Source organism: Pteronotus mesoamericanus, unplaced genomic scaffold (assembly GCF_021234165.1).
Source record: "Pteronotus mesoamericanus isolate MK-2021 breed Mesoamerican mustached bat unplaced genomic scaffold, CSHL_Meso_final contig_25, whole genome shotgun sequence".
Lineage (NCBI taxonomy): Eukaryota > Metazoa > Chordata > Mammalia > Chiroptera > Mormoopidae > Pteronotus > Pteronotus mesoamericanus.
In genome coordinates this window covers 19,422,389-19,439,980 of record NW_026555105.1, presented here as the reverse complement: position 1 = coordinate 19,439,980, position 17,592 = coordinate 19,422,389, and the positions used below count along the sequence as shown (strand labels likewise).

Here is a 17,592-nt window from a genome sequence, read left to right as displayed (position 1 = left end):
AGTGCAGACTGGTCAGAACGTATCGTGCCCACAGATGAGGAAACTGAGGCCTAGAGAGGGAAGTGACTTGAAGGGGGTGACTTCAGAGGTCCTGTGTTTAACCTGGACACTCTGACCCATCCGGAAGGCAGTAATGAGGTTTGCTTAACTGGCTAGATTCCAAAGGCTCCTGGACGCTGGCTCCAGGGCGCCGGGTCTGCTCTGGAGCCTGGGAAACAGGGCCTGGTGGGCTGCACCCAATTCAGGCCCTGTGGCACAGGTGGAGCCATGCTGCGGATCCTGTGCCTGGCACTCTGCGGCCTGCTGAGCCACGCGCGAGCTGAGCCCGGGGTGCTGCTGCGGTTGGGCATGGACATCATGAACCACGGTGAGCTGGCAGGCCCAGGGCTGGGGGTCAGGGGGTGGGTGTGTGGGATAGGGAGCAGGTAGTACATAGTGACTGCTCACGTTTGCATGGCCTTGCGCATCCGAGGACCCTCATAATACACTTATAAGCAAAATGGGGTGACATGCCCAAGGTCTCTTCACAGGTTGGAGGCACAGCTGGAAATCCTGCTTCCTTGGAGTCTCTCCTTGGCTTTGAAGTCAGGAGCTGTGGCCACAAGTAGGCTTTGGGAGTGACAGACATAAGCCAAATCTCAGGTCACCCAATCATTTGCCATGTGACCTCAGGCAATGGACTTACCCTCTCTGTGTTGTTGTTTGCATATCTGTAAATGGAAAGAAGTGAAAGGTAGGGTGACCAGTCTTTGCCTGGCAGGATCAAATAAAATATGAAACTAAAATCACCTGGGAGGACTGGAGTAAAAATTTATTTTTCACTTTTGAGCTCTGTGACTTCAAGGGAAATGAAGTCACATCCAGGTGTAAAGGGCTAACGACAGTTCAGTCAGTTCAATCAGCTATCTGTCCCCTCTCTGGGAACTCGCCTGTGACCACTACAGAGGGGTTTCTGGCAGTGTTATTTGGTGTTGGGGCCTCCAGGTGTGGGGAATCAGCGTGTCTTGGCTTCAGGCACAGAATCTGCATTTCCACAAGATCCCAGATGAGGTCGCTAACCATCCAGGTGTGAGAGTGGCTTGGGGTTTCCACACTGTGCCCCCTGCAGACTGCTCCAGTTTCCCTGTCATCCCTCCCCGCCCCCTGCCATGCCCTGGTTCTCACTCTCTCTTCACTCTGCCGCCTTCATCCCCTCCTCCCCACCCTTGCGCCTGCTGTGCCCTCTGCCAGAGGCAGCACCGTTATCCCTTTGCTTCCCGGTGAACATCCCTATAACTCTCTCTGGGACCAACTGACGTGTCACCTCCTCCTGGAAGCCTGCCCTGGCTCTTTTTTTGTTGACCCTTCATGTGGTTCTTCCAGCTGCCTGTGTTTGTTATGGGTCTTGTCACTTGTTACTGATATTGCTGGTGACTCTGTCTGCCCCATGAGGCTGGAAGAAGGCTGGGCAAGACTCATCTCTGGGTCCCTGGATTACCCAGCTAAGGGAGGGGCACTGTGACTACGGGGCATATAGTGGGGCTGCATGTAAGTGGCCTGGGCCTGGGGTGCCTGGGAGATTGGCCCAGGGCAGGGAAGCGGTGAGGAGCCCAGCCGAGTGTCTCTCCGGACCTTGCCCCTTTCCAGAGGTCCAGAGTGCTATGGACGAGAGTCATATCCTGGAGAAGATGGCAGCTGAGGCGGGCAAGAAACGTCCGGGGGTGAAACCCATCAAGGGCATCACTGAGTGAGCAGGGGAGGGGCTTTGTGTGTGGTGGGGGCGGGGGCGGGGGGCGTGGCGTGATGGCTAGAGCAGAGGGTGGTGGGGAGTGCCCTGCGGGGACCTGAGAAGGCAGGTGGGACAGCTAGTGCAGGGTGTGGGGCCTCTTCCCTGCCTTGCTGCTGGTTTGCTCTGGGACCCTGGGCAGGTCACTGCTCCTGCCTGGGCCTCAGTCTGCACAGTCACCCACGGAGGACAATTCCTGGCCTGTTGTGAGCAGGGTCGTTGGGAGGAAATGAGGTTGAAAATCAAACTGCAACTCATTTTGAGTGCCATACGGGGTTGGTTGCTAGGGACTTCCTGGAATGATGTGTCGAGGAGGTGCTCTCTGGACTGAGCGGGAGATAGGACTGTGATCAATTAGCAATGCCTGCCAAGAGCTCAGGATGGGCAGGTAAAGGTGGATAAGTTATCCTGGATCTCAGAATTGTGGTTCGCAACCCAGGGTGATTTTGCCTCCAAGGGACATTTGACAATGTCTGTAGACATCTTTGGTTGTCCTGACTTGCTGGGGTGGGGGTGGGGTGGTGCCTCTAGTGCCTCTAGGGGGTAGAAGCCAGAGATGTATAAACAACCTACAGCTGCACAGAACAGCTCGCCACAACAAAGAGTTATCCTGCCCAAAATGTCAATGGTGCCAAGGGTGAGAGAGCCTGAGCCTAGGGAACCTCCCCATTTTGCCAGTGGGGAAAATGAGGCTGAGAAAAGGGAGAGGTGCAGGCCAAGGTCACACAATCAGCCAGGTATCTCGACTCACACACGATGAGTGCTTTCTCTGCACAAATTGGTTCATGTTCAACATTTTGCTTGTGTTCCACGATGGCCCCACAAGGCAGGCTAATCTCTAGGACATGGGACAGGGGATTGACCTAAAGCCTCTCAAACAATGCGGTAGAGGAGCAGGCCAAGGGCCTGGCAAGGTCTCCCCTGCCCCGTTCTCACTGCTGTGGATGTCTGTCCCCTCCCAGTATGAAGGTCAAGGATGTGCAGCTGCCTGTTATCACACTGAGCTTCACTCCAGGGGTGGGCATCTTCCAGTGTGTATCCACGGGCATGACCATCACTGGCAAAAGGTGAGTATGGCAGGAGAGGAGAGGAGGGAAGGAGAATAGTATCTGTGTCTCACCCTTACATATACATTTATTGAGTGCCTGTTGTGTACCATCGGGGTGTTGTGGTCTAAGATGATGCAATCTTGATTCCTACCTTTGATGGGAACCAGATATGAGCACAGAAGGCCATAGAATGAATGACTAACCTAGGACAGAGGACCCGTTGGCAGGGTGAGGGGATCAGGAAAAGCTTTCTGGAAATTATAAGAGCTGAGCAGGGCTTTGAAGGGTGTGTAAGAGTTCACCAAAGCAAGAGGGGAGTGGAAAGACTGGTTTTGTGACCTTGGGAAGGTCCCATCCCCTTTTTGTCTTGTGTTGATAGTCCCTCACCCTTCCCCTTCCAGTGCTGCTGAGAATGTAGGCAAAGAGGAGGTAAGGAGAGTGACCACAGTGGCAGATATGCCCATGATGCCTGCCTGCCCTTTCTTCCAGCTTCATGGGTAAGAACATGGAGATCATTGTGGTCTTGAATATCACAGCCACCAACCGGATTTTGCAGGACGAGGAGACGGGCCTCCCCACATTCAAGAGCGAGGGCTGTGAGGTCATCCTGGTCAACGTGAAGACCAACCTGCCTAGCAAGTGAGGGGCTCTGCGGCTGGGGAGGAAGGCTGGGTTCACATTGTCCCCCCAGCTCAGCCTCCCATTTCCTGAGCCACAGCACTGTCTTAGCCATGTCCCTGTATGTCCTGTCCTAACCTCCTACCATCTGTGCTCCTGTCCCTATTTTCTGTGTCCAGTATGATGCCTAATGTTATCAACAAGTTCCTGGACAGCACCCTACACAAAGTTCTCCCTGGCCTGGTGAGTCCCCAGAGCAAGGCTCTACCCATCACCCACAGGAGTGCATAGACCAGGGACGGTAGGTGCATTTTTTCTCAGGTGCTGACCTTGACTGACTGATAGTTGCTGAGGAGGAGTCTGGGGCGGTGGCTGGCTCAGCGGGAGACAGTGCCATGATCATCTAGTGATGTCTGCCATGAGCACAGGGGAAGAGAGTGGTAACCTGCACACCAGAGCTTGCTGACCTGCCCTGTCACTGGGAGTGCATCCTCCCTGATTTTGCAGGCTGGGGTCAGGGGATCTGAATTCTAGTTTAGGCTCTGCAGCTGACTTTCCATGTGACTGTGGCCTCGGTTGCCCCTCCAGTCCCTGTCCCACCAAGGCTCTTGGGACTCCCTGTGGAGTACCATTCAGCTGTGAAGAGCGAGGCCCTACATGCAGGGGCCCCAGCAGCACCTTCTCTGCTTCCAGCTGTGTCCGGCCATTGATGCGGTCCTGGTGTATGTGAACAGGAAGTGGGCCAGCCTGAATGGTGAGTAGCCCTAGCCAGGCCTTGCTTGCGCATGGGAACATCAGGATGGGTGGGCTTTGATGCCGCACTGCCCATTCAGGTGCCTGCTCACAGCCCAGCTTTGGGGCTAGCGGAGGTCTGAGATCATGGTGTCTGTCCATCCGTCCACAGTCCAGGAGGGAAGCCTGAGACCATGATGAACTCTGGAGTCCTTGCTTCTTAGCTGTCAATCCATTGTTCTATCCATTACCCACCCACCCAGACTCCAAGGACAGCAGCCATTGTGGGCTCATCCACATACCTTGCACCCTGAACAGCAATCCTAATAGTGGTGATACCTCTTCCCTCTGCCAAGAAGATCTGCTGCCTCTATCATCTTGGGGTTCACAGGACCCTCCAGTGTTGGGAGGGGAAGTAGAGGAAAGTACAATAGCTGGGAATGAAGAAGATGGGTTTATGTGACCTGACCCTGCCAGTCTGTGGGGGGAACTGAGCTGTGACAACCCTTAGTAAACTCTCCAGGGGCACGGTTTTCCAGGCCAAGCACCAGTGCCTCCATTCTACAGGTGAAATTACTGAGGCCCAGAGATGCTAAGTAATGTGCCTTGGGCCACACCGAGGGCGAGGATTCCTGGCACACACGTCAGGCTCAGGTGGAGGTTGGAGGTGCCGGCTTCTCTGAGCTGCCTCTGGGTCGGCGCCTAAGTAGAACCTCCTCTTTGCACAGCCCCCATGCCCTTAGGCCAGATGGGCACCGTGAAGTATACCCTGACATCCATACCGACCACCACGGCCAACTACATCCAAGTGGACTTCAGTGTAAGCACCAGGGGGTCACCAGGGGCCCGGGATCTCAGGCTCATTGGCCTGGGCAATGCGGACTGTCTGGGGCTGTGGTCCTTGCAGGCCTGACGCTGGGGTCCTTTCCATCTTTATGCTCTGGGTACCTGAGCTGGCTTCCTGGAGCTGTCAATTCGACACCTCCTTCCAAGACTGTCTGCTTCTACGAATGAATGGCTCACCCAGATGTACCACACCATCACACCATCGTACAGACAGGAACAATGAGACTCAGGAGGAGGCAGGCTTAGCTAGGGTCCCACCAGGAGTTGGTGGCAGAGTTGGGTCCTCACTGAGGTTTTCAGAGCTGCGTGTGACCAGGTGAGATGCATCTGCCAGGGATGGGGAGAAAAAACCCCAACAAGTTATCTCCCTGAAAAGTCTTCTTCCAGCATGGTTCTTACAGGCTCCACATTATTTTCCACTTACTACCTTTTTCTTCTGAGACTAAAACAGAAAACATGTTCTGTGTAAATGAGGGCTTGGCCAGTCAGTGTCCGATTAACTGAGGTTACTTAAGCAATCCTGGGAGAAACCAACAGCGGCTTAGTGACTGACTTCCTTATCTGATCAGGTCTCTGTCTACACATCTGCCCCCTGGGAGGGCTGAGCCACTGTACCCTGCTCTGGCTCTAACCTCTCATGACTTGCTGACTTAGGGCTGGTTTGAATGTCATTAGTTTGGAGGTCTGAGACTCACCCCTAGCCACAGTCCCTCATGGCCAAGGCTGAGTGTCTCTTTTCCGCTGTCCCACAGCCCGTGGTGCAGCACCAAGAGGGCAACACCATCCAGCTTGCTGATGCTGGGGAGGCCCCTGAGTTCCCCGAGGACTATGTTGAAGGTTCTTCACAGCTGCTGCTCTCGGCTGCCTCCCTCACAGCAGAGCTTGCCCTTCTGCAGAAGTCCTTTGATTTGAACATCCGGGATAGGAGGGTGAGCTGCCCAGTGCTGTAACCCTGCCACCATCTGCCTCTGCTCCTGTAGTGACAGTCCCTGCCGAATGTGTTCATTCTTACAATTATCCGGGGGTTGTGGGCAACACTAGGACTGGGAAATGCCAGGACCGATTGAAGTTTCTATCATGAGTTAACCTCGCCATCCACCATCTCTCTGTCCATGTAATCACCATCTACTCATCCACCCATCCGTCCGTCCATCCATCTATCTGTCTATCCCCACTGATTCACCCATCCATCCTCCCATCCATGCACCAATTGCCTACCCGTGTACTTTCCCATCCATCCTCACATCCATTAATCCATCCATCACCCATTCTCTCATCCCTTTATCACTTTTCCACCATCTTTCCATCCACCCACCCGTCCATTCATTATTCTTTTTATTCTTTCACCTATCCATCCACCTACCCATCTATTATTCATTCCCCTGCATAAACACTCTCCTATCCATGCATCCTCCCATCCACTTACCCCGCTTCTCTCTTTATTCATTTCCCCCATCCATCTATCCATTCATGAATCTATCTATTCATCCCCCCCCGAAACACACACCCATTACCTCCACTTACTCCCATCTATCTGCCCACTTTTTCGTCCAACATTTTCTCAGCATTTACTCTTGTGTTAAAACCTATGGACATTGGAATGTGTAAGCCATAGTCTGGGCGACCCAGGAGTTCATTATCTACTCAGGCACAGAGTGACAAGTGTTTTGATGAAGGGACCTTCAAAGGGCACACCTGATTGGGTCGGAGGAAATGTCCGTTAGGATGGGTCAGGGAGGGCTTCCGCAGTCCTGACCTTGATTTGCATTTTGTAGGTTGGAAAGCAGCCCCCTCCAACCACTGTCACACTGGCTGGCTTCGTCCCTGAGGTGAGTGCCCCAACCGCCCATGACCACCATGTCCTGCCCTGCTCGGTTCTCCTCTAGTTGAAGGGACAAGAAAACTGGGGAGGCAGCTTTTCAATGCTCATCTCCCTTGTCCAGTGTGGAATCATCTGGACTTCTCCATGTAGCACTCCTTGGGCTCACGTTTGTGCATTTTAATATCCAATGTCCAATATAGAAATAGCCAGATAGCCTGTTTTGTTCATCTTATTTCCTGACAGTCACATCCCAGACTTTGTATGTCGTACTTCCTCTGCCCAAGGTGGAATCACCTATTTCAGGACCAACTCCTGGTTTCAACAGGAGCCACCTGCCTGAGGGTTGAACTCTGAAGGGCATTTCCTGGTTTCTGTAGGTGGCTGAGGCCTATCCTAAGCCGAAGCCCTTGGTGACGCAGATTAGGATAAACAAGCCCCCCAAGGTCACCATAAAGACAGGGGAGAGCCTGCTGCACCTCCATGGAACCCTGGAGATGTTTGCCGCTCGGCGGCGGGGCAGGGCTCCTGTGTCTCTCTTTCTCCTGGAAACTGTGAGTGGAATCAGTTCCCCGTTTAAGCCCAATTTCTTGGAAGGTGGGAATTTAGTTGATAACCAAGTTATGGGTTGAAGAGCCCTTAGTCCATCTCAATTGTGTGGTCGTAACCTCCCAGACCTTGTCACTTGATGTCTGATTATTGACTCTGCCATTGAAACTTTGAATGGCTAGAAAGATCAACAAACTGATGGTCAACAATGTAGTCCTTCTTTTTCTCTCCTCCCTCCCTCTCCCACCCTACCTCCCTTCTACATCCATAAGCATTTGTAAGGGCAACAACGGGCTCAACCAGGGGACTGTGGGAGCCTAGAGAAATCCCCAACCCAGTTTGAGGAAATCACAAAGGTCTTCCCTGAGGAGGTGATACCTAAGCAGAAGGTTGAGGGTTGAGCAGGAACTGGCCAGGAAAGGGGTTAACGTTAGAGAAGCTGGTGATGGAGGGCACTCCAGGCAGAGGTTACAGGACGTGAAAAGGCCCAGAGAAATTGCATGCTGTGTGCAGGCATCTACAAACATGGCAGGTATTTTTGATAGTGCAGTCCTGAGCCAGGTGCATGGAGGGATGTGGAGTTGGGGTTGGCGCTTGGTTCATGCAGATGCGGATGAGGCAGAGAGGAAGACCCCTGCTGTCTCGGCAGCAGTGATGGTGTTGGGAAGGTTGTAAAACTTGTGTTTTACTAGCCCTGCCTGGGGGCTCACTGTCTTCTCTCTGCTTCTCCTCCATGCCAGCACTTCAGCCTGAAAATTCAGTATTCAGTGCATGAGAACCGGCTGCAGATGACCACCTCCCTGGACAGGTAGGAGTCTGCTGCCCATGCTGGCACCCCTGCACCGCTGCATGGGCATTACCAACACCATTTGTTTTCCCGCTGCAGGATTTTTCTTTGATCCGTCCAGCTCAGCCCACACTGCCAGGCTGAACTGGTCCTTCTTCCTGCTCTAGAACCCTCAGTGGCTCTCCATTGTCCACATGATCTTTTCTCAGATCTTAGCCTGGCACTCAAGACTCTTCTCAAATTCTCTCGCCACTGCTCCCACTACCCCACTAGGGTCTTGCACAATGGGTTTAATCGTGAGCCCATGTTCCTTTTTCCATTTAATAGGCCTTTGCCCATACTGTTCAAATGCCGCCTATCAGTGCCCAGCTCAAATGATACCTCCTCCAAGGCAGCCTTTCCTTATGCTAATAGCTAACATTTATAGAGCTCTGCCTACATGTGAGGCACTGGCTACCTACAGCATATTTGTTATCCCACTTAACACCCTAGTTTTACCTTTAGTTGTACATTAATTTTTGTATTTGCTTTAATATTTCATCTGACTTGTATTAGGCTAGGGTTCTTTCAGTTGCAAGAGACAATTCCCTCTTTAACTGACTTAAGCTCCAAAGAAAATCTTTTGGTTTATGTAATTGAAAATTCTGGAGGTAGACTTGCTTTCAGGCATGACTGGATCTAAGTGTGCAGATAAAGTCCACATATATATGTCTCACTCCTCCCTTGGCCCTTGCAGCCCATTTTGTTGGCTAAATTCTCAAGCAGCCTCTCTTCCTAGGTGGTGGCAAAGGGACCCCAACAACAAGAGAGGTCTCTTGTCCAATAGTTGTAACAAAATTACCAAGACTGTTTTTCATTGGTTTGCCATAGATCACGTGACTAACCCTAAGCTAATCACCATGACTGCTCTGATTGGAATGCTCTGATTGGCCAGGCCTGGGTCATATGCTCAGGCTGGGGGCTCTGGGTTCAGCCCCACCTGAATGTCTTGAAATGATAGTAGAAAATAGAGAGTCTCTTAGGGGGATAGAGAATAGATGGGAAGATAAAGCCACCAGATGACAATTGCATGGCCTGTTCTGGTGCCAGCATTTATTAGTGCCTACTGGAAGTTGTGCAGGAAATGAGGTTGGGTGAGGAGTCCTAACCCTGCGTCCTTCAAGGATCTGGGACTAATTAGTTGGGCTGCTAATCTCTGCCTAACTGGCCTTGGGCATGAGCAATAGACGTGAGTGGGAGTCCCAGAGGGAAGAGTCAAGACCAATGCGAGGAGGCAGTGGTTTAAACTGTGGGAAACAAGAATGGGCTGTCATGAAAGGTAGTGAGTGCCCCATCAAAGGTAGTATGCAAGCAGAGACTTATAAACACCTGATAGGAAGGCATAGAGAGAACTTCTGCATCAGAGAGAGGTTGGGGTGTTTAGTTCCCCTTTCTCCAGGGCCAGGGGCAGTGGCTCTCGCTGCCTTCCCTGCTCCTTGTTTCCTTCTCCACAGATTACTGAGCCTATCCCGGGAGTCCTCATCGATTGGTGCCTTCAATGTAAGTGTCCCAAGTGCTTCTGCCTAGTCTGGCAGGACTGGGTCTATTCTCTCTTGGGACTGCGGGGAAGGACCATGAAGTGGAGGCAAAGTAAATAGAGCAGATCATTGTGGGGTCGGCGGATCTGGACTTGCTCTGTGACCTTGGGAAAGTCACTTAGCCTCTCTGAGCCCCAGTTTTCTTTTCTGAGTCGCATCTAGACATCTCCTTGAACTGATTTTAAAAACATTATCTGGTATTGTATACATGATACAACCAAGCCTGAGCTGGCTTGGTTGACCCAGCTTTCCTTCTTATTAGTCTCGAATAAAGTAGTCTCAGAGCCCATCACAGAACCTGATCAAGTATGTGCTAAAAATAATAATAATAACAATAGTACTTACTGAACACTCACTCTACGCCATGTGCTTTACCCAAACTCATTGAAGCCATGTGAGTAGGTGCTATTATAGTAATTATACTTTCACAGATGGGGAATCTGAAGTACAGACAAGTAGTGAATGAATGGCTAATCAAAACTACTGAGTTTCCTATAGGAACAGAAATAGGGTTCATAGGCCACCCCGTATCTCCTGAATTCCTCCATGCCTGCCCCCAGCTGACATGCCATGACCCCATGTCCACATGTCACCTGAACAGGGACTAAGCAGAGGTGAAAGGCATCAGCCTACAGTTAAACGGGGTCAGGCCCAGCCTTGGTGCTAGCTGGACACATTATTTGAGGTCTCTAGTATTAATTTCTGTGGTCCCCAGGCCCAGTTGGAGTGAAGCCTAAATTAATTTTGTTAAAAAATTGAATTGAATAATGGCATATGGGTATTTTCTCATTTTCTCTCCCCCAGGAGAAGAAATTGACTGGCTTTATCACTGATTTTCTCCAAGAAGCCTACATCCCAGCTGTCAATGGTGAGGATTCCAATAGGCTTTGATTTCGCTGGTGCCCAGAAGCACTCGAAGCAGGAAGGGATGCCACCTTGGTGGTGTCAAAGCCCCTCCACTAGTCCCAGACGGGGGTGGCTAAAAGGGAGTGGATGGTCATGGCTGAATCTTTGAGGTAAATGTAGTCTTAATGTCACCTATCTAGGAACAAGGATCCCTCCCATAATTTGGGACCCTTGACCCTTGACCCCACACCATGAGTTAGATCTTAATCCAGACCTGGGATGTAAATAAATACATGGTGATCTGGCCTATGCTGTCTATGCCTGTGCAGCTCACAGACATCATGAATCAATCACAGCACTATTTCCCACTACTCTGCTCCAGGACTTCATCAACTGCAGAGCAGTCAGGCTGAAATGACTCTTACTGTATTTCTCAGATGTGCTCCAAGTTGGGCTTCCACTTCCAGACTTTCTGGACATGAATTACAACCTGGCAGAGCTGGACATAGTAGAGGTGAGAGAAGGAACTGGGGAAAGCCACATTAGTCCAAAAGCCTGCCTCTCTCACCCCGGAGGGCGGAGGGCTGGGGAGGGCAGTGCCCATCAGTACAACCCTGGCGATCCCTTGAGTAGTGCCCTGCCCCTCAAAACCCGGCCCCCGTGACCAGGGCCAGGGGCTGCCCAGAAGGAAACCCAAATTCAGCCACACTCTCTCTGCCACCTCATGCAAATTACTTCTCCTGTCTCTGTGCCTTTATTTTTCCGTGCTGAAAATAGGGATGATAATATGGGTACCTGCCTCAGAGCGCTGTTGTGACAAGTCATTAAGATAATTTACCTAAAGGCATACAGTAAGCACTCGTAAATATTAGCTTTTCACTGAATGCCAAGCATCGCACATAGAGCATTAAATGTGCATTTTGCTCATTCTATTTCTCCACTATTGGAGGTAGGGATGCTGGCTCACTTTGACCATTGAGTAAATTGAAGCTCAGAGAGGTGGAGGATCATAGGACGAGTCTCAGTCATCCTCTGCTCTTAAACACTGGCTTCCATTTCCTGGCCATGGCCTGGCCCATCCCACTCTGCACCTGGGCGACCCCTTAACCCTCCCTCCATCCCCACCTGGCCCGTTGCCTCCTGCCAGAATGCTCTGGTGATGGACTTGAAGCTGGACTGACCGGGACAGGATACACCTGCCAATGCCTTCACACCACCGATGGGCCGCACACTGTGGAGGAGCCCCTGCGTGGAGCTTGGTGGGCCTGGCCCCTTACCACCACTCGCTGCTTTCTTTAGCAAGGACTGAATGGGGGATGCCTGAGCGGGGGCCTTGGCAATAAACAGAAGAAAGGTCCTCACAAACATCGAATGTTTGGACCTTGTTATTTGCAGCAAGTCGACGTGTGGCCTTTCTTTCCCTTTGGTGGGTGTTAGTGTCTAAGACCAGCCTGGGTCTGAGGGAAGCTAGTCACAGCCTTGAGCAGGCCTGAGCATATATTGAGTACCTGCTGAATGCCATGCTCAGGGATTTACTCGCACCATCTCATTTAATACACACACTCACCTTATGAGAAGAGGGCAATATTGCCATCCCCACTTTACAGGTGAGAAAACTAAGGCACAGCGAGGTCAGCTCCCTTGTCCAAGGTCACACAGTTGTGCAAGTGGCACAGTGCTTCCCACCACTTCCCCCCATCTTAGCTGCTTGCCCCACATCTTGGTAACTTGAGGGGCCCTGTGCACAGGGAGCCTGTAGGAGCCCTGGTGCGTCCCCAGGAGTCCTGCCTCTGTCGCCTCCTTTAATCCTCACAACAGCTGAGAGACATGACGACTGTCTTCATTTCACAGGTGCAGAGACTAGGGCTCAGAGAAGTGGAGTGACTGGCCCAAGGCCACCTGGTGAGTCAGGGGACTGAGCTGGGACTGGAATTCTGGAGCCAGTTCGCCTCGGTCCAAATCCTGGCTCTGCCTCCTCACTGCTGTGTGCCCCAGGCAAGTCACTTCACTCGCTGAGCCTCAGTTTCCTCACCTGTAAAATGGGAATGACAGTCCCGACCGCAGCAGGGTTGTCATGAAGATTAAATGAATTAAATCATGAAAAGTGCTTAGCACAGAGTAAGTGCTCAATGAATGTCAGCACAGGAAAGTCTCTGAGGCCAAGAGAGGTGTAACAGGGGTGTCTGTGCTGGCGCGGGGGCAGGGCAGGGCAGGTAACTGTGTGAGACCAGGTGTCGGTATTCGCGACCTGTGGATCAGGGCAGCCCCGCGTCTGTGCAGGTGCAAGTGTCTGACTGGGGAGGGGTGTGTGTGAAAAGGCCTCTGGTGTCTGTCCATGTCTGCGTGAGTCTGTGTGTCCCATGTTTACTGAGCTGAGGGTGTTTCCACGTCTCTCAGACGATACTCATGTGAGGGTCGGCTCCCGCTCTTTGTCTCGTCCGCCCCATGTCCTCTGTGGGATCGACACTGGTACTGTCCTGTAGAGTGACTCCTTTTTACAAGTAAATATATGTTTATACATAATACGTTAAAAGTACATTTTAAAATAAATGTATTCTAAATGGATCCTGAAAGTCAGTGTCATTTGCTGGACTGTTAAAAAAAGAAATCCATAACTTTGAAAAATAAATGTACAAAGGGGCCTCCTATGATGACTTGGTGCTCCAGCACTGAAAATTACTCGGGCGGAGGGGGTGGCCACGTATTGGGGTGGGATGTCTATGTGTTGTGTATGCATTCGTCAGATGCCTTTGTGGGAGTGAGTCTTTGTATGTGGGGGGTCTGGGTAGGTCTTGGAGGGGAAGAAGTCCGTGTCTGGGGACACACAGGCGCCTGTGGGTGGTGTGGTGGCCAGAGGCTTGGTCAGGGGGGCCAGTGCTCCTGGAGCTCACGAGGCTCTGGCAGGTCGGCCCTATTGCAGCCTGGCCCGGGCCCGTGCTTGAGAGGAAGGAGGGCCTTCCCTCGCCTCTGGCCAGATGCCCAGGCTGTCCCCTTGTCCCTTACTGTCAGCCCTAATCCCATCACCTTTCATTTCCCTGGTTCTGGGACAATGGCACCTTTGAGACAGACCTGGCAGTTACAGATGCCTGAGTAATCCGGAGTGGCTGAGTCCGGACCTGGGACATGACGGAGACACCCCCTCCACCCCCACTCCGCCCTTGGATGCTCACGCAGGACACTCATGGTCACCTAAAGCCTCCCCACCAACCTCCCCAGGTCCAGTGCACAGATGGGGAAACCAAAGCATGAAGCCGTGAGAGTCAGGAGGCCTGGGCTCTCACCAGGAACATGCTGTGGCCTTGGACAGACAGCAATTCCTCTCTGAACTTCAGTTTTCCCATCTGTAAAATGGGAGAGGGGTTGGATGCCCTGGCCTCTAATCTGATTTCAACACTCTTGGAGCGTCAGTTACCCCAGATCTACCCTGGGCAGAACATGGCTAGGCCGGCAAGGGGAGCCCTGCGCTGTGACCCCACCCCCTGGGGAGGCCGCAATGGAAGTTCTGTGCCCGTGGGCACTGGTCACCTTCCAAGACTCTCCCAACCTTAGAGAGGAAGTGGCAGCTTTGAGAGATGAGGTGGCCAGGTCCCCTGTGCACGTGCACGTGTGGAGCTAGGACTTGAACCCTGTCTGTCTGAGCCCAAGCTGCCTCCTTGCTTGCCACACCACACTCAGTAGCAGAGTGCACCATCCTCCTTTAAAGAAACCAAGGTCCAGGCAGGGTGTGTGACTGGCTCAAGGTCAACCCCCGGGGGCCCATGGGCAGCCCACACCTTGGAAGACAGAGACAGCACAAGGTTTCCAGCAGCTGTATCCACACCCATCACTGCCCACGCTTCTCCCTTCCCAGCCCTCTCTCAGCTCAGGTACCTCCAGGAAGGCTTCCCAGGGATCTCGCCGTTGTCGGGTTTCTTTGGCACCCTTGGGCCCCTGCCTTCCAGGATGCCTGTTCTCACAGCCAGACCAGTCAGGTGAGGGTGGGCATCTTTAATATCAGCCCATTTTGCAGACGGGGAAACTATGGCTCTGCGTGGTAAGCCACTCAGTAGTGCTTAAGAGAGTTGGGATTTGAACGCAGGAATCTTGGCTCCAGAGCCTTTACTCTAGGAGCTAACACCCAGGGTTGTGTCTCCTCATCGAGTCCCTCTCCTGCTCTAATCCCTTCCTTGGGTCCCCAGCACCCTCAGCAGGGCTCCCAAAAGGTCTGCACATCAGATTGCTCTAGAGGCTTGTTAAATATGGCAGTTCCCAGGCCCTCGGTCTTAGGCCTGTTGAGTCAGGGTTGCAAAGATGTGTACTCTAGGAGTTCTTGTCCATGGCCAGGCCTGATCCCTGGCTTGGCTTTGGTGCCCGAGGAGACTTGCAGGTGCCTGCGGAGCTGGTGGGGTCAGAATATCCTCTCGGGTGGGATCTGCAAGGACATGGGGACAGCACGGCAGCCCAGAAACTAGGTAGCATCTTCTGCCTTTTCAAGAGGCCGGGCTGATGAGTGTTAGAATCAGATGGCCTGCCGGGACTCCTGTGTGACCTAGGGCCAGGGGCTCCCTCTTGTCGAGTTCTGGCTCCCCAAGTGTAAGACACGGAGCTGACTTCATGGACCACTGTGGTGACAACACGAATTCACATGCATCCGTACCTGATACACAGTAAGTGTTCAATACAAACAAATGCGCTCACAATGCCTGTGATGCCCAGTGCTGGCGAGGATGTGAGCAGCAGTGACGGCGCCCGGTTGCTGGGGGAGCCCCCGTGGCAGAGCCACTTTGGAGAGCCCCGCAGTACCCAGGAAAGCTGAACCCGTGCATGCACGACTGCGACCCAGCCACCCTGCTCCTGCTAGCTACCCAGAGAAATGAAAAATAAAAATGTGTGTCTTGACAAAAATGATCGTAGCAGCTTTATTCATCATAGGCAATAACTGGAAAGCCCAGGTGCCCCTAGGCAAGAGAATGGAGAACAAACTATGGTGTGCTCACGTAGCAGAGTGATATATACTCGTATAGCAAAGGAAACAAATCATTGTCTTACACACATGAATGGGTTTTATAGACATAGAGTGTGAGGGAAGCCACGCACGGAAGGGTATACGTGCGCCCATTCCATTTCTGTGATCCTCAGGACCATACTGTGCTCCTCCGAGGTGTGAGAGGTCAGGACAGTGCTTTCCCTAGTGGGCAGCCACTTGGAGGGACATCAGGGGGCTTCTGGAGTGATTGGTCTTGAAAATTCATCAAGCTGTACGCTTGTGATCTGGGCCCTTCTCTGTATGTGCTTTATAGTTTAATTAAAAGTTTATTTTAAAAAAAAGGTTGGTGCATGGTTTAGTAACCTGACTCAGTTTCTAAAGTCATGAGGATGACCATTGTGTGGTGAGGGGTTCCGAGCTCATGAGACGACCAGGCCAATACCATCGCTCCTCCCCATCTCACCAGGCAGGAGACAGGCCCACAGATACCCACGAACATGGTGACAGCCCGGCATGTCACAGATTCTGGGAGAGAAAAATCCCAGAGGGCTGTAGGATCACAGCCAGCTTGGGGATCAGGAGGGCTTCCTGGAGGAGGGGATACCTGAACTGGTACCTGCAGAAGAATTACAAATAAAAGCTAACGTCCGTAAGTCTGTACAGTAACCTGCGGGGTTTGTTACTTCCTTGGCACCCGTCCCCCACTACCCTCGGCCACACAGGCCTCCCTAGGGTTCCCGCACGCATCGCCTCAGGGCCTTTGTGCACGCCCTTCCCTCTGTCCGTCTGGCTTTTCCCCAGATATGCACCTGGCTGACTCCCTCTCCTCCTGCTCCAATCTGAGGCCTCCCCGACCGCCATATTGAAACCTGCACCCCTTCCCCTACTTTATTTCTGTCATCAGCCTCTGATGTGCTATATCACGTGCTTATCTGTTCCCTCCAGAGCCGCATTGTCCAGTACAATGGCCAACAGCCATGTGAGGTGACTGAGTGCTTGGAATGTGGCAAGTCCAAATCTGCAGTCCTGTCATAGATTTTGCAGACTTAGCATGAGAAAAAAAATATAGACTATTTCATTAATAATTTTATATTGATTAAATGTTTAATATTTTTGATAAATATACTACTAAAATTAACTTACTTTTTTATTTACCTTTTTTAAAAAAATGCAGCTATTGGAAAAAATTTTTAATTGCATTGTATTTTTACTGGTCATCTCCTTCAGTGCCAGGGATTTGTCTCTTTTAATTACAGCTGTATCGCTAGCACCTAGCAAACAGCAGATGCTCTGCAAATGCTTGCTGAACAGTGAATGAATTGCTCTCCACCAGCCTCAGGAACAAAACAGCCTGCTCTGGAGCTTGGTGGACACAGGGCCTCGGAGAGGGGGGTTTGGTACCTCTCTTCCAAGTTAGCCCAGAGGCCCTCTCTGCCAGCCCTGGGGTTAGGGGTACAGAAGGTCAGAAAACCCAGCAGCCTTAAACTCTTTCCTGCCCTCCCTGGGCCTTAGTTGGGATAGGTGAGGAGGCAGGGTAGATTCTGCGCCACTTGGGTGGCCCTTGGGGAACCCTGGAGCGAGATCCTATAGTGGCTGAAAGTTCAACAACCCCCTACCCCCCCCACCAGGTCTGGAAGGGGGAGCACCCACCCCAGCTCCCCCACTCCCCTTTCTCTCTCCTCCAGAAGGAAGGCTTAGCCAGGCCTGCAGCGAAAACCGCAGTTTGCTTCTGACATGACACGTTGACGGGTTTCTGGCGGCTGTGCCCCCTTTGTGTCCCCAGAGCCCTCGTGGGCATATAAGAGCCTTCCTCAGGCCTGAGGGGGCGGAGGAGCCAACAGGAGGCTGGGAACGCCCACCCACCCACCGTGCAGCTGCTGGAGCGGGTAAGGCAGCCTGTGGCAGCCCTGGCCTTGTCCAGTCCCAGCCGCTGACCCTGTGACCAGCCTGCTGTCCCGTCTGAATAACAGGCACAGAAAGAATTCACCATAGGAGGGCACTGGGGGGACCCGGAGGGTGACGAGAGAAAAAGGCCATT

General features: G+C 52.3%; 1 protein-coding gene across 1 annotated transcript; it reads left to right on the top strand.

Annotated features, from left to right (window-relative positions):
* The first annotated feature begins 267 nt into the window (after positions 1–267).
* Positions 268–11,768, top strand: BPIFB6 (BPI fold containing family B member 6). The gene is made up of 15 exons (XM_054573888.1): positions 268–367; positions 1,627–1,726; positions 2,728–2,832; positions 3,304–3,453; positions 3,612–3,675; positions 4,126–4,186; positions 4,893–4,984; positions 5,763–5,939; positions 6,786–6,839; positions 7,210–7,383; positions 8,119–8,186; positions 9,659–9,704; positions 10,547–10,610; positions 11,026–11,102; positions 11,736–11,768. The coding sequence occupies exons 1-15, from the start codon at positions 268–270 to the stop codon at positions 11,766–11,768; spliced, it is 1,365 nt and encodes a 454-aa protein (XP_054429863.1).
* Positions 11,769–17,592: the final 5,824 nt, after the last annotated feature.